Raw genomic sequence first — 21,802 nt, 5'->3', positions numbered from 1 at the left:
TTATGATGGTATCAGGGAGATTAATTGCATGTTAGATCATTCGCAATTATTGCACGCGGGAGAAGTTCGATCGTTTGAATTTTGAAATAATTCTTTTTGCATTATATTTCAAAACCGTCGATAAAACCTGACGAAGATCGCGGAGGCGATCGAAAACGTTAGTTAATTAGTTGTTAATTTTCGTATGGAGTACCGGAAATTTAAAAGGCTTAGGAAGTGATATTGAGTATAATTGTTTTTGTTTTGATATTTTTCAATATACTCGAATAAAATGCTCAGAGTTTTAAAACATTACTACTCAGACACCTTATACCTCTGAGAAATTATTAATTTAATTATGCAAACGTTTTCCACCTGTTCCACAGGTCATCTTCAAGCAATTTCTTACTTCTGGAATGTTATCTCGTGCAGGTTCGAATATATATGCGCACGATATTTCAAAATTTTTTAAAAAAACCGTTGGAACATTCCATGTAAAATATAAAATATAAACAATAATAAAAACATTAATAAAATTGATTAAATAAACATATTGATCCGCTAAATAATAATTTAAGGGACATAAACTAACATAATATATATCTATATTTTTATACGGGATGAGGATATGCTGTATGCTTGATTAAATGGGGTGTTTGTCAATCATGAATTTCCACGCAGTTGGCAAATTCGTTGCGTCTTTGTAGTTCAAACATCTACCTGTTGTCCCTGATTTGTATATTTCAAATTTTTCCATGGTTAATGCTAACGATGGTGAGTGTACTTGTTGGATAACTTTGGCTTCATTCCAATTAATTACTGATCCCTCAGTTTGTGCCATTTTTGATAAGGTGGTAGTGCAGTGCCCTTTACTGATGTCATACATATGTTCTTTTAGTCTTTTGTTTAAGCCTCTGTTAGTGACTCCTATGTATTCTTTATTCAGGTCCAATTGATCATTTTCGTATGGGATTTTATAGACCCCAGAGCATTCATCCGCTTTTGTGCTATCAATCGGACCTGAATAAAGAATACATAGGAGTCACTAACAGAGGCTTAAACAAAAGACTAAAAGAACATATGTATGACATCAGTAAAGGGCACTGCACTACCACCTTATCAAAAATGGCACAAACTGAGGGATCAGTAATTAATTGGAATGAAGCCAAAGTTATCCAACAAGTACACTCACCATCGTTAGCATTAACCATGGAAAAATTTGAAATATACAAATCAGGGACAACAGGTAGATGTTTGAACTACAAAGACGCAACAAATTTGCCAACTGCGTGGAAATTCATGATTGACAAACACCCCATTTAATCAAGCATACAGCATATTCTCATCCCGTATAAAAATATAGATATATATTATGTTAGTTTATGTCCCTTAAATTATTATTTAGCGGATCAATATGTTTATTTAATCAATTTTATTAATGTTTTTATTATTGTTTATATTTTATATTTTACATGGAATGTTCCAACGGTTTTTTTAAAAAATTTTGAAATATCGTGCGCATATATATTCGAACCTGCACGAGATAACATTCCAGAAGTAAGAAATTGCTTGAAGATGATCTGTGGAACAGGTGGAAAACGTTTGCATAATTAAATTAATAATTTCTCAGAGGTATAAGGTGTCTGAGTAGTAATAATTTTTCAATATATTTAATTTGTTTGTACAAAATAAAGAAATAATTTTTAACCATACAATAGCCACGATTATTATTATAAAAATTTTCATTAGGCTTAAAATCGACAAAAATTCAACATGAAGCAACACGCAACGGAGAAAAATTTCAACATGAAAGAGGTTAATATATTTTTTCGTACATAATTGGTTATCCAAAAAGTAAGTTATCCGAACAACCCATCCCCAATTGATTCGGATAAACGACGCTCTACTGTACTTTATGAATATATCTATCTATTTATTAAAACATAACTGTAACTATCATCTATACATGAAGGAGTACATCAATAACAAAATGGTTAACATCAATATGAATACGAATATGAGGATTTGAATCTAATCCACAAAACTAAATCTAAGAGAGAGTTTACATATTTGAGTTAAATATAATACCTTATCTCAGTTCCTTATTTTCTTCTGAATCATTTGTGGGCTGGTCACGCTTTCCTGCATTTGGCAAAAAACTCTTTTGGTTTCTGACACAAACTTTCTTGAGAGTTCGGTTTTCAGTTACAGCCTTGGGCATTTGTGTTTGGCCCTATTTATAGGATTTCATTAGTTTAATAATTTAGGATGATTCAAGTCATCTGAGGAGAGAAGCAATAAGGAACTTCCTTGTTGGGTTGATATCAAAGTCAACAACTCTCCTCGGGAACTCCCTTCTAAAATGAAAGAAAGTCCCTCTGACTCATAACTACAAACAAAAAGGTTTTTGTTTGTTAAAATTTTTAAATTTTATCAATTTAAATAAAATGTATTGGCCCCAGATTCTCAAACGAGTATATTCCTTTCAACTTCTCTAGTGCAAAACTACAAACAATTATATAATTTATAGCATCTAATAATAGGCAGCTCACTACCACTAATTTTTCATGGACTGAGGGAATATACTGAAAATTTTCATCTGAAATCTTTCATTCTTTTGTTATAAATTCGATGTAATCTGCCACTGCATTGTGCCAAGTGGGTATGCATCGATGCCATTTGACTGCAAGGTTTACTCTGTTCACATAATCTGCCCACCAAGTGTATGCTTATCTTCAGAGTAGTAGCTCGACTATCTAACTGACCAAATTTTTATAACATTAGAATAGAGCTGAAAATTATGTTAAGTATAGAAACTTATATATTGTTAAGATATGCCTGATACAAAAAGAATTTAATTAAACTGCTAAACTCTTATATATGTAAATGTTTGAAATGAATAACTTTTTGTAATGATTCATGGAATGTGACATATTATGATAATATGTCATGTTCCATGAAGCTGTCCAAAACAGAATGCTAAATTTGATTTGATTCAGATATTGGGTAAGATTAAAAAGTTTGTCAACTTTTATATTTTTATTAAATGAATAACTTTTTTAGAATAATAATAATGTAATTAACAAAATTGCCAGGCTACAATATATTTTTGATTTCATTTAGAATTATGCTAATAAATTCCTTAATGATATAAATAATTTATTATTACTGATGAATGGCATTATTATTTGTTTCTTATATTTTCTGTTTCATTTAATTTAACTTCTAAATTTTGTCTTTCTTTTAATTATAAAAATTTTAAAGTTTTTATATTAAAATTATCACTTTTATTTAATAAGACTAATAATTATGTAAAAAATTTTATATTAAGTTGTAGAATTTATTAGTACTACTATGAATTTGTTTCATAATTATAATTCTAATTACATATACAGAATGTGTAACACCAGAAAGTTGAAGGACATTTCTTCTGAAAGTATTTTGTAAGTTTAAAAAAAATGTAGGAAATCACCATATTATTTTTTAATAGTGTATGCAACAATTGAATACTTTTAAAGACAATTAAAATAATATAAATAATGTTCATTTGAGTTTCAAATATTCAATAACAACTCATACAAGAAATTTTTTGTTTCTTACTAAAAAATTTCTTGTACTTTTTAAGATTATGAATGTAATTTTTAAAAGAATGTATTTTTGAATATAACAATTTCTGAAGACAATTGTAGAAATAATGTTGTTGGGTCAGTTGTTTTTGCACATGTGAAAACCTAATGATCATGAGTCTGATCAGATTACGCCTACGTGTGGGTGTGAGATTTGGGGATGTCTTTTGTTCAGGTCAGTTGAATGAGCAGGATGTGACTGGAGTCCACTTTGGGCCATTATAACCAACTAACTAGTAGTTCTTCGTGAGAGATCAAACGGGAATTTTGCGATTAGAGATCTTTACACCCTTAGATCCTAACAGTGGCGACAAGGATTAAGGATACATTGATGGACCCTGAATAAATGAAATCACTCATAAAATCATTATTCGCAGAACAAGAAGAATCATCTAGCCAACAACAGGAGGCCATACATCATCAAGAGGAAGCTTATATGAACCTATCAAAAACATTCGTTCTACCTCACACACACCTTCCTTGTCACCTTCATCGTCAATGTTGTCCTCAGGAACACTCCCTCAGTTTCTCGAAATTCCAACTCGAAGAATATGACTCAAAATTTAATGAGTGGGTAAGTTGTTTTGAGTTTGCCTTGGAGTGTGCAGCTCCCAAGATGGCTGACCAGGAGAAAATCAAGTTTCTTATGACTATCTGCTTTCATTGAGTACAATAAATACTGTACGCCAAAGTTATTACGGACTTTGACTATGAGGAAACTGCTTTGCGACTTTGTCAACATTTTAGCAAGAAACGTTCAATCTCCGTGGACTGCTATCACTGTTTGCGCATTGCAATTGACGATGGGGAAGACTTCTGCCATTTCACAAACCGAGTGAGAGTGACCCAGCGACAATATAATTTCCATGCTCAGATGGAAGAACAGTTCTTTTGTTTTGTCGTACTCACTGGACTTTAGTTGAAAGCACACGAGTCACTATGTGCTCGAATTCTCCAAAAGCTTAACTCTGATGGAGAAAACATTACGTTTAACGATGCAATGAATGACTGCGAAGAGTTTATAGTGATGCGTTCCAAAAACAAGTTGTACAAAGAAACAGAACAGCTTGTTCATAATGTCTGTGCCAAGATTTGCCCATGGAAGAAAAGACCAAGAAGGCAAATCATCCACCAAGTGCTTGCAGGCAATGTGGTAAGTGGTATTGGTACAAAGATTGTCCACATGTGAAGCACAAATGCCAAAAGTGCAATCATGTAGGACATTTGGAAAAATTATGTTGATGACCACAAAAGAAAAAGCAAGTGTGCTCTGCCAAGGTAAGAATTATCCAAATTTATAAATGCCTGCCTACTACTAAAAGCAAGGATTGAGGTTAATGGACACTCGGTCGACTTGCATCTTGACAGGGGTTCTGAAATTAACGTTAGTGATGAAATGATGTACGATGACATCAGACAACCTGTACTCCAACTCTGTATGGAATGAGCTATGTCGTATGGTGGAATTACTCTTTTGCCACCATTCTTAGGGAAAGGATGCACCACCTTCTGTCCCAACGAAGTTTGCAAAGAACTATTCTATGTGAACAAGAAAGTAGCTCTTGACCTCTTTGGGATTGACACTATGCGCCACTTCCAATTTTTTCCTGCTAAGGTCTATAATCTCAGCATCGGTCAGAAGTCAAATAATGAGCTTCGAGTCATTGAGTCATTACAGTGCAACTTCCCAGAAGTTTTTGAGAAAGGACTGGGACTCTGCAAGATATTGAAAGCCTTGTTAATGTTGAAGCCAAATGTCACACCTGTCAAACACAAGGCCAGATCAGTTTTGTATGCCTCATGATCGAAAGTGGAAGAGGACCTTGATTGCCTGCTGAACATAGGAGTCATAAAATCCATTGACTATGTCGAATGGGCTACTCCCATCATAGTGATCACAAAACTAAACAGATTGTGTGGACTACTCAATGGGTCTCAATGACATACTCCAGCTGAATCAGCACCCCTTTCCACTTCCAGAAGACATTTTCTCCACACAATGGCAGCCGAATATTTTCACAAATAGACGTTTCTGACGCCTATTTGCAAGGGGAACTCGAGGACACTTCCAAAAAACTCTTCAATATTGCAACACACTGTAGATTCTACGAATTTTGTCTTCCATCTGGAGTGAAGTCGGCTCCAGGCATTTTCCAATCTATCATGGACTCCATGGTCTCAGGACTATCATTTTCCTTTGTATATCTAGATGATATAGTCATCGTTAGTGGCAATATGGACGATCATCACTGATATTTTTACCAGGTGTTCTGTTGCATCCACAACTATGAATTCCAAATCTGTCTGGAGAAGTGTGCATTCTTCAAGGATTTTGTCGAATACTTAGGTTACATCATCAATACTCACTATGATCCAACGCTCGACATCATTGTTGCAGCCAATGCGTCAAGCCTGGGGCCTGGGGCTTTGTGCCATCATCCAACACTGCCTGCCCTACGGATCAGTCAAGGTTATTGTTCACCCTTTTTGAGCACTCACTCCAGCCGAGAAGAACTATAGTCAAATGGAAAAAGAGGATCTTGCACTCATCTTTGCCATTCACAAGTTCCACAAGATGATTTACGGATGACATTTCACTCTTCTCACAGACCACAAACCTCTCCTTGTCATCTTTGGCAACAAGAAAGGTATACTAACACACACTGCCAACCGTTTGCAGTGCTGGGCAACGACTCTTCTTGGATACAATTTCATGATCAAATATTGGAATACTACAAGCAGATAAGCAGATGCCTCATCTCCTCTCAACCATTAAGAGATGAAGAAATGGTCATGGCAACTATTCAAGTTGAGGAGGATCTTACAGCCATGTCATCTTAACTTCCAGTAATCTTTGACAAACTGTGTGAGCAAACTAAAAATGATCAACTCCTTCAAACGACCAGGCTGTATATCACTTCAAAGGGGTCAAATGTCGAGAAACTTCAAGAGTTTTCCAACTGGGCTCAAATTCAGCAATTCTACCGTTGATGCAATGGACTCGGCGTCAAAAAGGGATGTCTCTTCTACAACAAATGCATTATCGTTCTCACAGTACTGAATGTAGGGTACTTAAACTTCTACATTGTAGACACCCCAGCATCTGGTGCATGAAATCTCTAGCTCACCACTACATTTATTGGCCAAATATAGATCTCAACATCGTGTCAACCATACGACAATGCTCTCTATGTATTGCAGTGGCTAAACAACTAGTAAACTATTCTCTTGGCTGGAACCTGCTACACCATGGCAGTGTATCCACATTGAATACACAGGACCTTACTGGAGCAAAGTTATCTTGTCATGGTGGATGCCGATTCCAAGTATTCAGAAATCATCAGCATGGACAAAACTATGTCTCTTGCAATGATCAGCATGCTGCAGAAACTCCTTGTTTGTCATGGACTGCTAGAAGTTCTCATTAGTGATAATGGAATGCAGTTCAGCTCGTACAAATTCAAAAGATTTTGTGACCAAAACAGAATCAAGCACATCTTTTTGCTGTCCTATCATTCGCAATCTGATAGACAAGCGGAATGATTCGTTGATACGCTGAAGCAAGTACTCCTCAAGTTAAAAAGGTGTGGAAAACATATAACACGCTTTGGACATATTTCTGGAGATATCGAATAACTCCAAATTTGACTCTACCAGACAGCAAATTTCCATTCAAACTCTTCAGATGCAAGATTCAAACATCTCTTGACCTATTGTTTTTGCCAAAATATTCAACAGAGCACAACATCAAAATAGAGAGTCAATTCAACTGCAAGCATGGAGCTTAGGAGTGAAATTTTGCAACTAAAGAGCTTCTCTTTGCAGGACATTGATGCTCTCAAAATTGGCAGGTGGGAACAATCGAGCACAAAGCCGGAAACACTGAATATGAAGTGGAAATGACTGATGGATTGACTCAGTGATTTCACATCAGCCAACTTGTACGGAGACAATCTTCTCGACTGCAGCCTGAGAGTGATCCTTGCTGTCATCACGGAAGCCTTCTCCAGCTCATTATGACCTGCTCTGACTCCAGTATTAGAGCATCGGATTGAGCGACTGGCTCAGCAGGATGACGAGTCCCCGTCATTCGAGACATCATTCACCATCGAAGACACATCACTCAAGAATTTAGCACCACAGCCTTTGCATCGATTGGCTTGCACTTGGATCCCAACTGGATGACTTTAAATCTACTCTTTTGGAAAGAACTATTACACTGCATAAACCACCAATTTAGTCAGTTTTTCTTTCTTAAAAGGGAAAGGATTAGGTCAGTTGTTTTTGCACGTATGAAAACAACCAGGGGTCTGATTGGGTTACACCTATGTGTGGGCATTAGGGTTTCTCATTTCCTGGTCTTTTGCTTGTCCCAGGATTCCGGGAAAAAGTGAACGGTTTCCTGGGATATAATTAATTATTTTTAAGATATAAAATAAATCTTAAAATCAAATGATATAATTATTTTTCATTTTTAAGTAACGTTTGATGATCTATGAACTTAGTTAACTGGAGTACTTAAGGTTTTGTTGGATGAATTTTTAGGTAACTTAATACGTCCTGCAACCTCCAAAATAATAATAATAATGCTGTGTAAAATATGTATTAAAAATTACTTTTGAGTTAGGTAGAAATTTTCACAAATAGAAAAAATTTATTAAAGTTTGTTGGAAACTGTTTACAACAAAACTGCCTTTGAATTGAGTCGAAAATTTAAAGAAAAAAATAAACTTAGATCAAACTTCTAATTTAGAAAGTAATTTTTGTTATTTACCGTATTTTACGGACTTTTTTCGGATGCACTTTTTTCTTTGAAAAATTGCCTCCAAAATTCAGGTGTGTCTTATAGTTTGTGGTGTCTTATAGGTATTTTTTTTAAAAATTGCTTAAAATTTAAGGTGCGTCTTATAGTCCGTAAAATACGGTAAATAAAACACAATACAAAATATTATTGTAAATTTTTATAATAAGATTTTAAAAAGCAAAGGTGGTCAATACTCAAATCACTTGATCTGGTTCTTATTTTAGTAATGAAAAGTCCTGATACTGAGAATGCCTTTTTTGATTCAATTGATTTGGGTGGAATCATCATTAATGCATATAAGAGAAGACAGATGTGTGTTTTTTCACCTGTAGCCTGGAAGATTTCTAGTTTGTTTTCGAGATGCATTACAGTACTTCTTTTGCTGTCTAGTATTCTTGGTTTGTCTACTTTGGCTACTTTGATAACAGCATCAAGCTTATAGCCTAATAATATGGCAGTTCGTTTGGTTTTAATAATCAAGTTTATGAAGAAAAACTTCATACTTGCATACTTCATACTTAGTTGTATCCTGGTTCAATTTGCACAACTTGGCGCAATGCAGTTATTGAAGCTACTGGGCATGGTTAAAAATTAAGACAGCATCGGTGCAATTATTCAAGATATTACAGGTTCCAACAAGTAAAGAATTTTCAAAGTTCTGCCACAAATAGGCTACATGTTGATTATTGACAATCTGTGACACGTCATAATAAGCAAAAATTTAAAAAACTAATAAGCAGGCGTAAAATTAATAAATACAAATGTATTCTGACAGTTTATGAGTTAATTATACTTTCTATTTGCAAAATTTTCGTCAACTTTAACACAAAATAAGAAGAAAGTGAAATTTGTGGAATTTCCCAGGATGACAAGAATTTCCCAGGTTAAAAAACCGCTGGGATCCTGTTTGAGAAACCCTAGTGGGCTTGAGATTTGGGGATGTTTTTTGTTCAGGTCAGTTGAACGAGCAGGATGTGGACTGGAGTCCACTCAAGACTGTTATAACCAACCAACTAGTAGTTCTTTGTGAGAGATCAAAAGGGAATTTCACATTTAGAGATCTTTTTCACACCCTAAGATCCTAACAAATGTGAATCTTCTTAATATGATAAATACATTGAATATATCTTAGTCTTCTAAGTTAAGAAGTATTTAATAACCTTCTTGTTTAAGGAGAGCACAATAATTCTTATACTGCATTAGTAAATAGTAAAGCTTTTTAAAATTGAAATCTTTATTACCTTCATTAAGCAATTGGAATTCTGATAAAGACAGATTTGATTAATTCAAACAGGTTGAATTATCCAATTATTCAAATTAATCTTGTTTTTAATTTTCTTTAAAATTCTTGTTTAGTGTTGAAAAACAGTTAATTTGAAATTTTTATTATAGATTTGTATAATTCAAACATCACTTTTGCTAGCAAATATCTATCTGAACTAAGCTTAGAGCTCTCCACAGCAAATTAGTGCCAAGCGATTGACTTGAATTTGCATTGTTGGACACATTAAAATTATTTTCTGTTTACTTTTTTGACTATATTTTAACATTTATTATTATATTATTATTATTTTATAAATAAAACAAATGAAGCAATACAATAAAATAATTTGTATTTCTTTGATAGGCATTATTATTTTCTACATGTAAAGTTTAGGAAGTTCCCTCTTGGTATTCTGTTTTTCATTTCACATATTTTATAATTACATCTACAGTGAAGTGCAGGGCCATTGAGAGCTTGTATGGGTCCCTTTTATCCTTTAACAGACCCATTTTGTCATTGTTTTGAATAATTTAAATATGTAGAATGTTTCTTTATTGATAAAAAATTTTAAAGGTTTTAGTTTATTATTAGTAAAAATAACATTAATTTATTGATAAATGGAAAGGAACTACTACAGGCCCCTAGGTTTTTTTGAGCCCGGCAAATTCCCAGCTTTCTTCTCTCGATGACCTGAACAAAACAAAATAGAGAAACGGTACTTTAAAGTTTGAAATAATATCTTCTAAACTACATACTAGTAAGTGTCATACTTTCAATAGACTATATAAAGGCATTTTATTTCCATTCTGGCTGTTTTCTGTGGGTTATACATTGCCTTGGATTATCTGCATGAAATTACAGTAAATCAAAAATAAATTAAGAAGATAAATAAAAATTTTAAAAATAAATATGCCTAATCTATTTTCTGCTGTTCTAATGTGTTATAAAATTTTAATATTTGATTTATCGTCACTTTTCAAAATAACAGAAAATGCAAGATACGTGTGAATTTATTTTCATATTAGATATAGTATTTTTTGAAAAGGCAAAGAGGAAACATGTTAAAATTCTGATTGGATACCAAAATAATGTCATAGTTGACGTCACGAGCAACCAAGCGGAAACAAACTTGCAACTACATTAACCGTTCCAATGTTATGTTGTAAGCAATTGCGATGTCCGGTTGTTTCGTCTTAGGTCTTGTTTGTCACGGTCAACCAACTGTGATAAATATAAAGATGATCTTTTACATGTTTATTCATTTTTGTTTTCTAATATACATTTATTTGTTTATCAAACATTATTTGATAATTTGAAACATAGGATAAGGTAAAAATTTAATATAATATTCTAAATGCAAAAATATTGTGTTGACTGTTTTATTGTGTGAAATATTTTAAACCTGAAAATATTTTACTTCAATATTTAAATTATAAGAATAGTTTTGTCCTAAGAATGATTCTATTTAAAATTCATTTACAAGAGTAAGTTTTATTTCAAATGTCTGTTAGATCTAATCTGGTGGTTCTCAAATGGTTTTCTGCAAATGACAGTTCCATCTCACGTGTCTCATGAAAAAACAATTTTTAAAGTTTTTATTGCAAATTTATTCCATTGTACTAAAATATATTGCTTTATTTGTAGTCAATTCCATGTTTCTGTTTTATACAATACAATAAAGTTTATTACTTTATTGCTTCATTGTTTTGTGAGAATAGTAAACGTGGAATTTTTCGTATTTTCTTAGCACAATGTTGCTGTTGAGAACATATCACACAGGAAACACTTTCAGAGGAAAAAGGTTGGTTTATTGGTATGAACGGATATGCATTTCGGGCTTAACGCCCCTCTTCGGTCCTATTATTACATATTTATCAGCAAATTGATCACAGGTTTACAAATTTACAGAATGCATTGAAAAAATTAGGATTCACGTACAATTAGGTTATCTCAGGTAATTAAGTTTTATTGTATAAACCATTGTACGTGTATCTTAAATTTTTCAATGCATTCTGTGAATTTGTAACCTGTAATCAATTTGCTGATAAATATGTAATAATAGGACCGAAAAGGGGCGCTAAGCCCGAAATGCATATCCATTCACACCAATAAACCAATCGTTTCTTTCCGAAAGTGTTTCCTGTGTGATATGTTCTCAACAGCAACATTTTGCTAAGAAAATGCATATAATAGAGAACAACAAGCAACCAGATGGAATTTTTTTTATCAGTTTTTGAATACATTGATGCTAATGCTCCATGTAATAAAAAGTATATAAGTGACATTCCGCAGCCTCATAGATGTTGAGAACCACTGGTCTCATCGTATGTTTGTTTCACAATTATAGATGAGGATAAATTAAATTACATGCAGGTAGATGAAATAATTCTCTTACAATTTTATGAAATAGCTGTTTTATAAAAATTAAAAAATATATATATATATACTCCAAATAAAAATTAAAATTATTTTATAACTAGATAGATAATCATTTTAAAATCTATTTTCTAGTTTTTATATGATAAACATTTTGTAAATTATTAAAAATTTGTGAACATGTGTAAATATAAAATGAAAACTATTATAGAAGTATTCATTATAACTATTTGAATTGACAAGTTAAAAAATATTTTGTAACTATATTTGACTATATTTGTATTCTTCTAATGTTTGTATAATAAATAAATAACTTTTGCAATCACAAAATGAATGCAAAATACACTTACACCAGGTGAGTTTTAAAGTCCAGATCATAGTTTTAAATATAACAGCTTTTGTGTGGCAAAGGAGTAATTTCATTTTATTTTAAATACTTCTCTGAAATTCTTTAATAATAAATTTTGTGATAAGTAGATGATTAGTAGGAGAATTTTCTTACAAAATAATTAGTAGATAATTACATACTAGCGTAAATGATGAATTTAATTATAATTTCTTTATATTAATTTTCAATTTGTAAATAATGAAATTCAAGAATTTTAGTGAAATCATTGTTTTATTAAATTATTTTATTGGCATCTAAATCAAAATGTGTGCCGAATCAGTAAAATACAGATCGGATGTGTACGGTGGTGAGTCAGCTATTGTTAAAATTTCACAGTTGACTTGGAATAAACAAAGCCGATAGCTTATCAGTTACTTTTAATCTATGTTAGAGACTCAAAACATTCTGCTTGTTATCCAATATCGAACAAAGGATGCAATAGAATATAACATACATTTTTTACATTAAGTTAGATCTACATTTTTAAAAGTGTTTTAGTTTTTATACTGTTTTTCTACACACCTGTTTATCCTTGGAATATGTAGATAGTGACGAGGAGAAAGTATCCAGAAAAGAATTATTAATAGGTAAGAGACGAGAGAGAAAAGAATCAAAGAAGGACAAAGGTTACGTGGCTTTCGAAGGCGAAAGTTCGGAAGATGAAATGGATGAAACTAAGTACGTAATAAACTAAACTTTTTGATGTTTATATTTATAGATGTATATAATAAAATATTTATTTATTACTTATTATGATATTTCAAATATTTGTTTTACTATATTTATACATTTACAGGAAATATGGTAGTTCAGATCGTCGGATTGTTATTTTTGAGAAACGATGTAAAAATCTGTTATTAGTGAAAACAAAATAATGTCTTAACTACTTGTATAGGATTGGTTCTAATTTGTTAAAACATTGACGAAAGATTTTGACATAATATATTCCTATGATATGATGAGTCTTCGTTCATTAGAAAAATATATTTTGACATTGGCATTACTTTAAAACAACATTTCTCAACCTTCTTAAGCCCAACGACCAATAAAATGTCTGAAAAAATTTTATGCACCACCTGTGTAGACCTAGTTTTTTAAACCTATGTGGGCATTACCAACATTCGGAACCTGCTGTTCTTTATAACATAATAAATCTAAAATCACGTTTCAAATACATATGGAAACATAATTAATTAAATTTGAAGTAAACTATTAAAAGTGAATTGTCATTGAACAAAAGTTTAAGTCTGCCTGCAGACTACCTGTCCCATTATTGCGGACCGTAGGTCGAGAAATGCTACTTTAAAATATTTGAAATATTTTTTCTCTAGAAATTTTATTTTATTGATTAAAAGTTAAAAATAATAAAATATGTAAAAAGTTATATTTAAAATTTTTATTGAATTATACTAAATAAGAATATATTTTTGATTTTTATTAGAAGTCCAGCTAAAACAAAAAAGACCAAAGCTCCATTTAAATTTCCTGGTAAAGATAAAAAAGAAAGATCTGGAAAAACTAAAGATAAGGAATTGAAAGAAACGAAAAAGGAAGAGGATAAGTCTAGTAAAGAAAGTAAGAAAGAACATAAAAAGAAAAAAATTAAGCTATCAAGATTTGATAAAAAGGACAAAAAGAAAAAATTTGATACAAAAAAGTCAGGTAATTTACTGTCATTAAATAATAATTATAGTATTAAGAGAATGTATGATCAACATATTAAATGTATTAGTGCATCAAAAAATACTTTTATTTTTGTAAGGTCATCTCATACTTGATAGGTAGGTTCCTAATCATTCCTCAACTTAGAATTCTAATTGTAAGTTAATCCAGCAGTTGGCTGTTGCCCATCCAATAGCAAGGATTCGAGTATTAACTTGTAATTAGAATGTAAATTGCTTTCAAGCAGTATAATTATAATAACAATAATAAACAACTCTCTTAGAAGTGAACTATTAAAAGTGAATTATTACAGTCTTTTCAAGATGAGAGTGCTCAGTTGTTCCAATGGGCTATAGACAATGCTGACAGGAGCACAAGCTTCCAGTAGGACATTTCTCCCCATAGACTTTACAGGCATGGTCTATGGGAAGAAATGAAGCAAAGAGTAATCACAAGCAGCACTTGATTCAAAGTGGGCAAGTGCAAATCATTGTTCTCCTTGTCAGGAGCAACTTATCTATAAGCATATAAACACCTAGATTTAGGTTTATAAGTATTTTCTGTGGAGAAAACAAAAATGGTTGTTATATCATGATCCTAATTGGACAGTCTATGCTATCTAAATACATACATATTACCAAAGTACATTCTACCAGAGTCAGCATTTTCAGACATATATACATTAATTTATTTTTTTCAATCACTTTAACTATATACCATGATCTTTGTCAGCTTGTTTTGACCCCATATTACATACAAAATTTAGAAAATGAACATTATTTTGATGAAGATGTCTGTTTATTTTAAGTATAAATGTTTTTTTCAGGTTTTTTGATTAATCTTCAGATATGATTTACAAATTCAAATGAACTTACATAACATTTGAAAGCTCCAACCTCAGCAGAACTTCAAACTAGCATACTTGATGTTATATGTTAAAATGTGATTATAACATTGGTTTAAGAGTATTTCAAAACATAGCTTTAAAATTGTAAAGCCATTTTAGGTTTATATAATATGCACAAGATAGATAAAATACAAGCAACAAAAAACAAAAAAGAAAGTAAAAACATAAACATAATATTGCCATTAGACAACAATTCTTTGCATTTTCATTTATGATTATACTCTGTTTCTGGTGTCTGCTTTGTTGTCTGCTGTTTTCTGACATACTGCTCTTAAGATCCGAACCCACTGATCAGTATCTGACTCTCCATGCTTTTTGTTAGCGATTTGGTCTCTTGCAATTGCTATTAACAACACCTCTATACTGATAGGGGCATTCCTTTTTTTCAGTCTGAGCTTTCTTCCACAACAGTTCTGCTGTTTTATTCATATACATGTTTTCCATCAGGACCATGGTAATCTCATCCTTTTTGATAGTCTTTTTGTTCTTTTTAACCTTTGATCTGAAGTCTTGATGGTGCTTCCTTTATACTGTATGATTCACTTTTTCAGGGTTGCTTGTTCTTATTGGTATGTTGTAGGGATTTTGGGTTTCTGTTAATCTTTTTCATTCTGATTTGATCAAAAATGTTCTGGGCTCTAAGAGAAATCATTTGAACTGCATTGTCCTTATAATTGTTATTACTCTTACTTCTATTTTAATTTTTGATGTAAGGAGCTTGTACATTTCTGTTCTTGTAATTTTAATTTTTTGGAGACAACTCTAATTCTTTAACATACATTCTTTCTTGCTGTTTCTTACTTTTTTCCAGAGTAGCTGTGGTGGATATTTGAAATGTCTGTTAAAATTATGGGTATATAGTAACATGAGTAACAATTATGAGTATGTAGTAATGTTAATATATACACAAAATTTACGATTTGCCATTGCCATTGCCAATGGAAAATTTATTTTACATTTTATGTATTGAAGCAGATAAGAGCCTACAATTGAAGGTTGATTCTGCCATAAGACTGTTTGTTCCTAAAGTGTGAAAAGGATGAAGAAAGACAAAGCCCTGTGTTTTCTTCTTTTAATTTCTTGTGAAAATTTTTAAAAAATAAATTATTCATGAACAATGAGAGACTTTTCTACAGACATATACAGTGCAGTACTTCAATATGTTCCCTTGCTTTTCAGCTTGGAGTTTATTTGAGACTGGGGTTTATTTTTAACAGCAACTTTATTTTCTAGGTTTATATGGTTATTCCAGTAATCATCACCTAAATTCAAGATTTTTTAGCAGTTGGTGTTTTTTGGATTCCTTTCATTGATACTTCACGTTAAATGGAAATTTATTAATACTTATGGAAAATTGCATTATTGGTAACATCTTATTTTCATTCTTTACAAATTAAAAGATGAAGCAATTATAAATCTCTCACTTCAATAAATGATATATCTATTAAATTGCTTTGAACAAGAATATATGTAGTTAGAAAAGTGGAGGAAAAATTACATTATGATTTACAGTGTGTAAATTTGAATAATGTCACATGGCATTCAAATTATAGTGATTTTTTTGTTATATTTAATAATCACTAAAGTTGTCTTTTTCAAAAATATTATATTTTTAACTTTATTGTGTAACACTATATGTAAGAAAATGTCTTGTAATTAAATTTACTCTTTAAAATTGATAAATTAATCAAATTTTTGACAAATTCCTCTATAATGTCTAAATTTATTTTATTAATTCATTATTTCTTTTGTTTTCATCGTGATCTAAAAATATGAAATAATTATACATTGTATTTAGCTGATGTACAAGCCTAAAATAATATAGTGCTATTTTTTTTATTAACAAAAGATATTAAGTAAAAATGTTTGCTCTTTAAATTTAAGACATAAACAAACAATAAATATTATTAATTTTTCAGAAGAAAAGCCAATTTTTGGAGTTCCTCTTCACACTGCAGTCGAAAGAAATCCTTGTCATGACGGAGTAGAAATACCAGCCATTGTCCGTGAATGTATAGACTACATTGAAGAGCATGGTAAATATACTGTAATATATCGGGTGATCGTAATTAAAATATTTCTGTTTAATGTTGTCTAGAGTAGTGGTTCCCAACCTTTTTTTTGTCTTGTGTACCACTTGGCAACCCATTTTTGTAAATTTTATTTCTCATTTTTCATTTTTGTTAAGTTTTATTTTGTCTGTTCATCAAACTGGCACCTTGGTCAATTATACAACATTGTAAAATTATACATATAAAAAAGTTTTTTTATAAATTGAAAAGTGTTGGAGGAAAGACAGATAAATATAATAAAAATATAATTATATTTTTATTTATTATATTATATATTATTATTATATTTAGCATCATGTGCCATGATGTCACCAAAGGTCTCAATGCAGAATCTGAATATCCTTACAGTACATCTCTCATTATTAAATTTTTTTTGTGTACTCCTAAACCACCAAGCACATACCCCCAGTTTTCCAGCTGGGAGTACGTGCTTAGTCTAGAGAGATACTTGGTCATTGTTATTATAGTAGCTTTGTGTTCAATCAATTCTATAAAGTTTAAAAGTGTTAGACAATAATCTTTGTATTTCCTCGACAAAGTATTTAACTGTAATAATGCATTAGTTTTTGTTTTGTTTACAGCCAATATATATAGTCATCTAATAATCTGGGATCATACTGTTTTACTAGCTAAAGAGTTATATTACTAATAAGAATTCAATTTAGACACAGCTTTTCATTATTGAAAGTGGATTAGCATTGAAAACTATTTATCAAGTGCTGAAAATGAAGGATCGACTCAAATTATTGATTGTTATAATCAATACATTACTTACTTTCCTTCTTTCACTCAATCCCTTTTACTTGTATTATTCAATGAAACTTGCATAATAGATTTTTTCAGAAGCCGCACTCAACAAGAGGTATTCTTTTATATAGGGATATGCATTTTGGGCATTTTTTCTCTTTCTTCAGTCCAGTTTCTTAAGAGTTCCCATACATGAAAGAATACCTCTTGTTAAGTTTGACTTCTGAAGAAAACAAAAAGAAAAATACTACATAAATTTCATTGAGTAACCTTACTGAGGGCTGGATTTATATGCATTTAAAATCACATTATATGCTTGTTAAAATGTCTGAAATATACATTTTATATGTTAAAAGTGCCAATAATATACAATAAAATTTGTAGATTGAAATGCACACATACTTTACTTCTGTCTGAGAGCAAACCTTACTAACATCTATTACATCACACCTTTTAAGCGGGAAAAATGCAACAATAGGTGATATGAGATTTCAAAAATTATGATGTCACAAAACAGATATTAGATGTTTCATTTAGGAATGCAGTCAAGTCAATTATGAATATAATTACATGTTTAATAAAATAAAATAACTTTCTATATTATCATATCAATCATTATTGAATTAATTTCTATAGATACAATTGTTTACTAGATGTTTGAGGACAACTGGATTAACTTTGTTTCGCTCATCTTCTACTTACATCACTGGTCTAAAGTGGTTATATATTTTTGTTTACAGCCCTGTAAAAATTATGAGAGATGAGTAAATGCCTTTATTAAGTTAATGAAGGTAATTATAGATTTTGTGTCAAAGTTGATATTAATGTTTCTTCTCAGTTGATACTGTAAACTTTCTACTAAAGTTAGTTTCAGTGCAACTAGAACTTGTGTGTGAAAAATTTTTTGAAAGATTTAACATTATTAAATCAATCAAGATAACGTTTACAATAATTTTAATCCAATTAATTCAAAAGGATTTTGAGAATTTGAAAAATGAAAGATTTCTATGGCAATGCAAAACATGTTTATTTGTGAGACTTTAAAAGAATGCAAGTTAGACAGTTCAAATTTAAAACATTTGAATTTTGAATAACTATCCGTAATTGAATGTCAGAGTGGTGTTTCTTGTGTGACCTGTGCATGCACAGAAAAAGATTTTCTGCACAAATAACAAAAAATGGACTATCTTATAGATCATTTGAAAAAATGGCACTTGAAATTATGAAAACAAGTTTATGAAGCACTTACTACAAAATGTTCACAAAAAATCATAAATGCATATAAAATATGCATTATTGAACAACCTTAATTTGATCCATTTGGACCCAAATTGTGTTTATATTGAGGTTTTAACATCATATATTTAAGGAAAAAATTATGCAAATATGTACAAATCTGGCCCTTGAACATTATTTATTACTTTAAAATAGTTTTATACAAGAGTGTTCAATGTCTATTCAGAATTTCGGTAATGACAATTGAAGTGTGTGTGTTACATAGTCCCAATTTATTTTATTTTTTTTATGTACGCCCCTCCACACACTGACACTGTTTCCATTGATTTGGCAATGATGGTATGCTTGTAGAAAAGAAGTATTTTGATTGGTGTTGAAGTCAATGCATGACAAACGCTGACTTCAGTGTGTCTTCATGCAGTGGTTATTGTTCTGCAAGGCTTCCTTTAAAGGGAGATGGCAATAATCAAATGGCAACAGATTGACCATAGGCCGGGTGTTCCAGAATTTCCTAACTGAGTTTGTTGATCACATCTATCATGCATGGCATTGCATTCTGATGCCAGTGAAAATATTTTTATTTTATAGGCATACCATTGTTGCCAACATGATGGAAGAATTGTCAATGCATGAAGAGAGAGCACCCAGGAAAACATTTTCCACGATCTTCCTCAGAGAAATGCATCAGAACAAGAAAGGAAATAGAACAGAACTATTTATTGGAATTTTAACTTTTTTTAATTTTGTAATACATGAAACTGCAAGAATTATGTGGGTAAAAAATATTTATTGCCCTTTCTAATTACCAGTCCTGTTTAACCAAGCATATTCTTTTTTAATGATCTATACATGCTTTATCATCAGTCGAAGATTACCATTTCTTTGTGAGATTAAATGTTATAAGAGTTTATGTAAAAAGCTCATTTATAACCTGTAATAATTTCAAAAATTAATATTATTGCAAACTTTGTTATGTACTTAGTTACTTAAATTATATATATTGTATTAAAATAAACTAACGCTTTTTTCGATCCAGCACAAACCCCTCGGGGACGGCACTAGTATTTATTTATGTTAATGTTTATACTTTTGAATTTGTAGTTTTTGTTTATTTTTCGTTATTTTTATTGTAAATTGAATAGCGCACAAGCGCATTACTGTTAATCCGTGCAAACGTGGTTTGAGATTTGTTTTTATATTACGTAACTTCAAATTCTTTGTTCTTTTCATTGAACGGATAATCGATGAAGACTGCTTAAGACAGTCAAAAACGTTTTTAACTGATTAAATTTGTGCTGGATTGAGAAAGGTGTTAGTTTATTTTATTTAACCAATTCCAGTAAGCATTTATTTATATATTGTATTATTTTATCAATTGGTTTGAATGTATTTTAGTGTAATTTTAACATTTGCTTTACTTTGTTTGCTTTTTTTTATCCAATTTTGGGTGTAATGGTTATTTAGGGATAGTTATCGTATGTCTGTGTAGACATTACTGATGTTTTGTATAAATAAATAAAATGTTAAAATATTTAAAATCTCTGTTTACAGAACACTGATTGATTACTTCTGGATTTTTAAGGATTTTGCTTTTTGTGTTACTCTGAATATTCAGTTGGTTCTTACTTCACATTTTCCAATATTTTACAGTTTTTTATCAACAAAATTTTACTGTTTGGTTCTTTTTAAATTTTTAGAAGGCAATTAATGATTAATTAAGACATTATATTTTTAGTCATTAATATCTATTATATTAATATATTAAGGCTTGGCTTGTGAAGGCATTTATCAAATCTCTGGCGTAAAGTCCAAAGTACGACAGCTGAAATCTCAGTATAATTCCGGAGAAAAAGTTTATTTATATGAACACGAACCTCACATTGTTGCAAGTCTCCTAAAACATTTTCTGCGAGAACTTCCAGAACCCGTTTTGACCAACGAATTAATGCCGAAGTTTGAAGATGCTGCAGGTTAGACTTTTTTCTCGTTTAATTATCAATAATAATATATTTAAAGAATTATGTAATAAATTAACAAATGCAGGTATCTAAATAATTAGATAAAAAGCATGATATTACGAAATATGAAAGTTTATAATTTGTATTTTGTGATGTGAAGTGATTTACATAATTATTCCTTTTGGTTTTTATAATTTTTTAAAATAATCTAAATAAAGATTCCAAAAATGTTTTAATAATTTTATATTCTTAGATTCAGTAATTAATACTAGACACTACATAACAAGGGCAATGGAGTCCAAAACTTAGGTCCATTTTATAATTGATTCCATATTTTACTGTATCGTGTTTAAATATATTCTGCCATTATAGATAGGAATGATATGATAATTTTATACTGTATAATTTTTGGATGCTGGAAATAAATATTTCTACCAAATTTTTAAAATGTGAAATTGAAAGTCAATCTTTAAATGTTTGCATTGGAAATGAGCTATTGTACAGAATGTTCAAAAAAAAGGAGTCAGTGAGAAATTTGTAGGGACATTAAAGTTATATGTACTAGAAGACAGACAACTTTCATAAATTTCAGCGAAACGATTTAATTAAACGAATGTTTTTGCTCTCTTAATAGGCCAGCTTCAGATCATAGTATGTATCATAAACCAAAAGAATATGACTTTTTATTAATAGAACGTGTAGGAATTCAGTAATTTTATGATATAGGTTCTGAAATTTAAAAATTTGTATTAGTAATTTTTAAGGAGGTTGAAAATGTTTGTC

The 21,802-nt window shown here is 30.8% G+C and overlaps 1 protein-coding gene across 4 annotated transcripts in view; it reads left to right on the top strand.

Moving 5' to 3' along the window:
• The window catches only part of Rlip (Ral interacting protein), a 70,303-nt gene that overhangs the window by 20,426 nt on the left and 28,075 nt on the right, over window positions 1–21,802 (top strand). For all 4 annotated transcript variants that reach the window (XM_067284664.1, XM_067284662.1, XM_067284663.1 and 1 more), the window contains exons 3-6: window positions 12,983–13,115; window positions 13,879–14,099; window positions 16,926–17,042; window positions 20,828–21,031. In XM_067284664.1, the coding sequence (XP_067140765.1) occupies window positions 12,983–13,115; window positions 13,879–14,099; window positions 16,926–17,042; window positions 20,828–21,031 (675 nt within the window). The remainder of the gene's footprint in view (window positions 1–12,982; window positions 13,116–13,878; window positions 14,100–16,925; window positions 17,043–20,827; window positions 21,032–21,802) is intronic.

The sequence above is a fragment of the Centruroides vittatus genome, unplaced genomic scaffold (assembly GCF_030686945.1).
Source record: "Centruroides vittatus isolate TY-2023 unplaced genomic scaffold, ASM3068694v2 scaffold_1444, whole genome shotgun sequence".
Classification (NCBI taxonomy): domain Eukaryota; kingdom Metazoa; phylum Arthropoda; class Arachnida; order Scorpiones; family Buthidae; genus Centruroides; species Centruroides vittatus.
The sequence above is the reverse complement of the archived record's forward strand: the minus strand, read 5'-3'. Positions and strand labels throughout refer to the sequence as shown.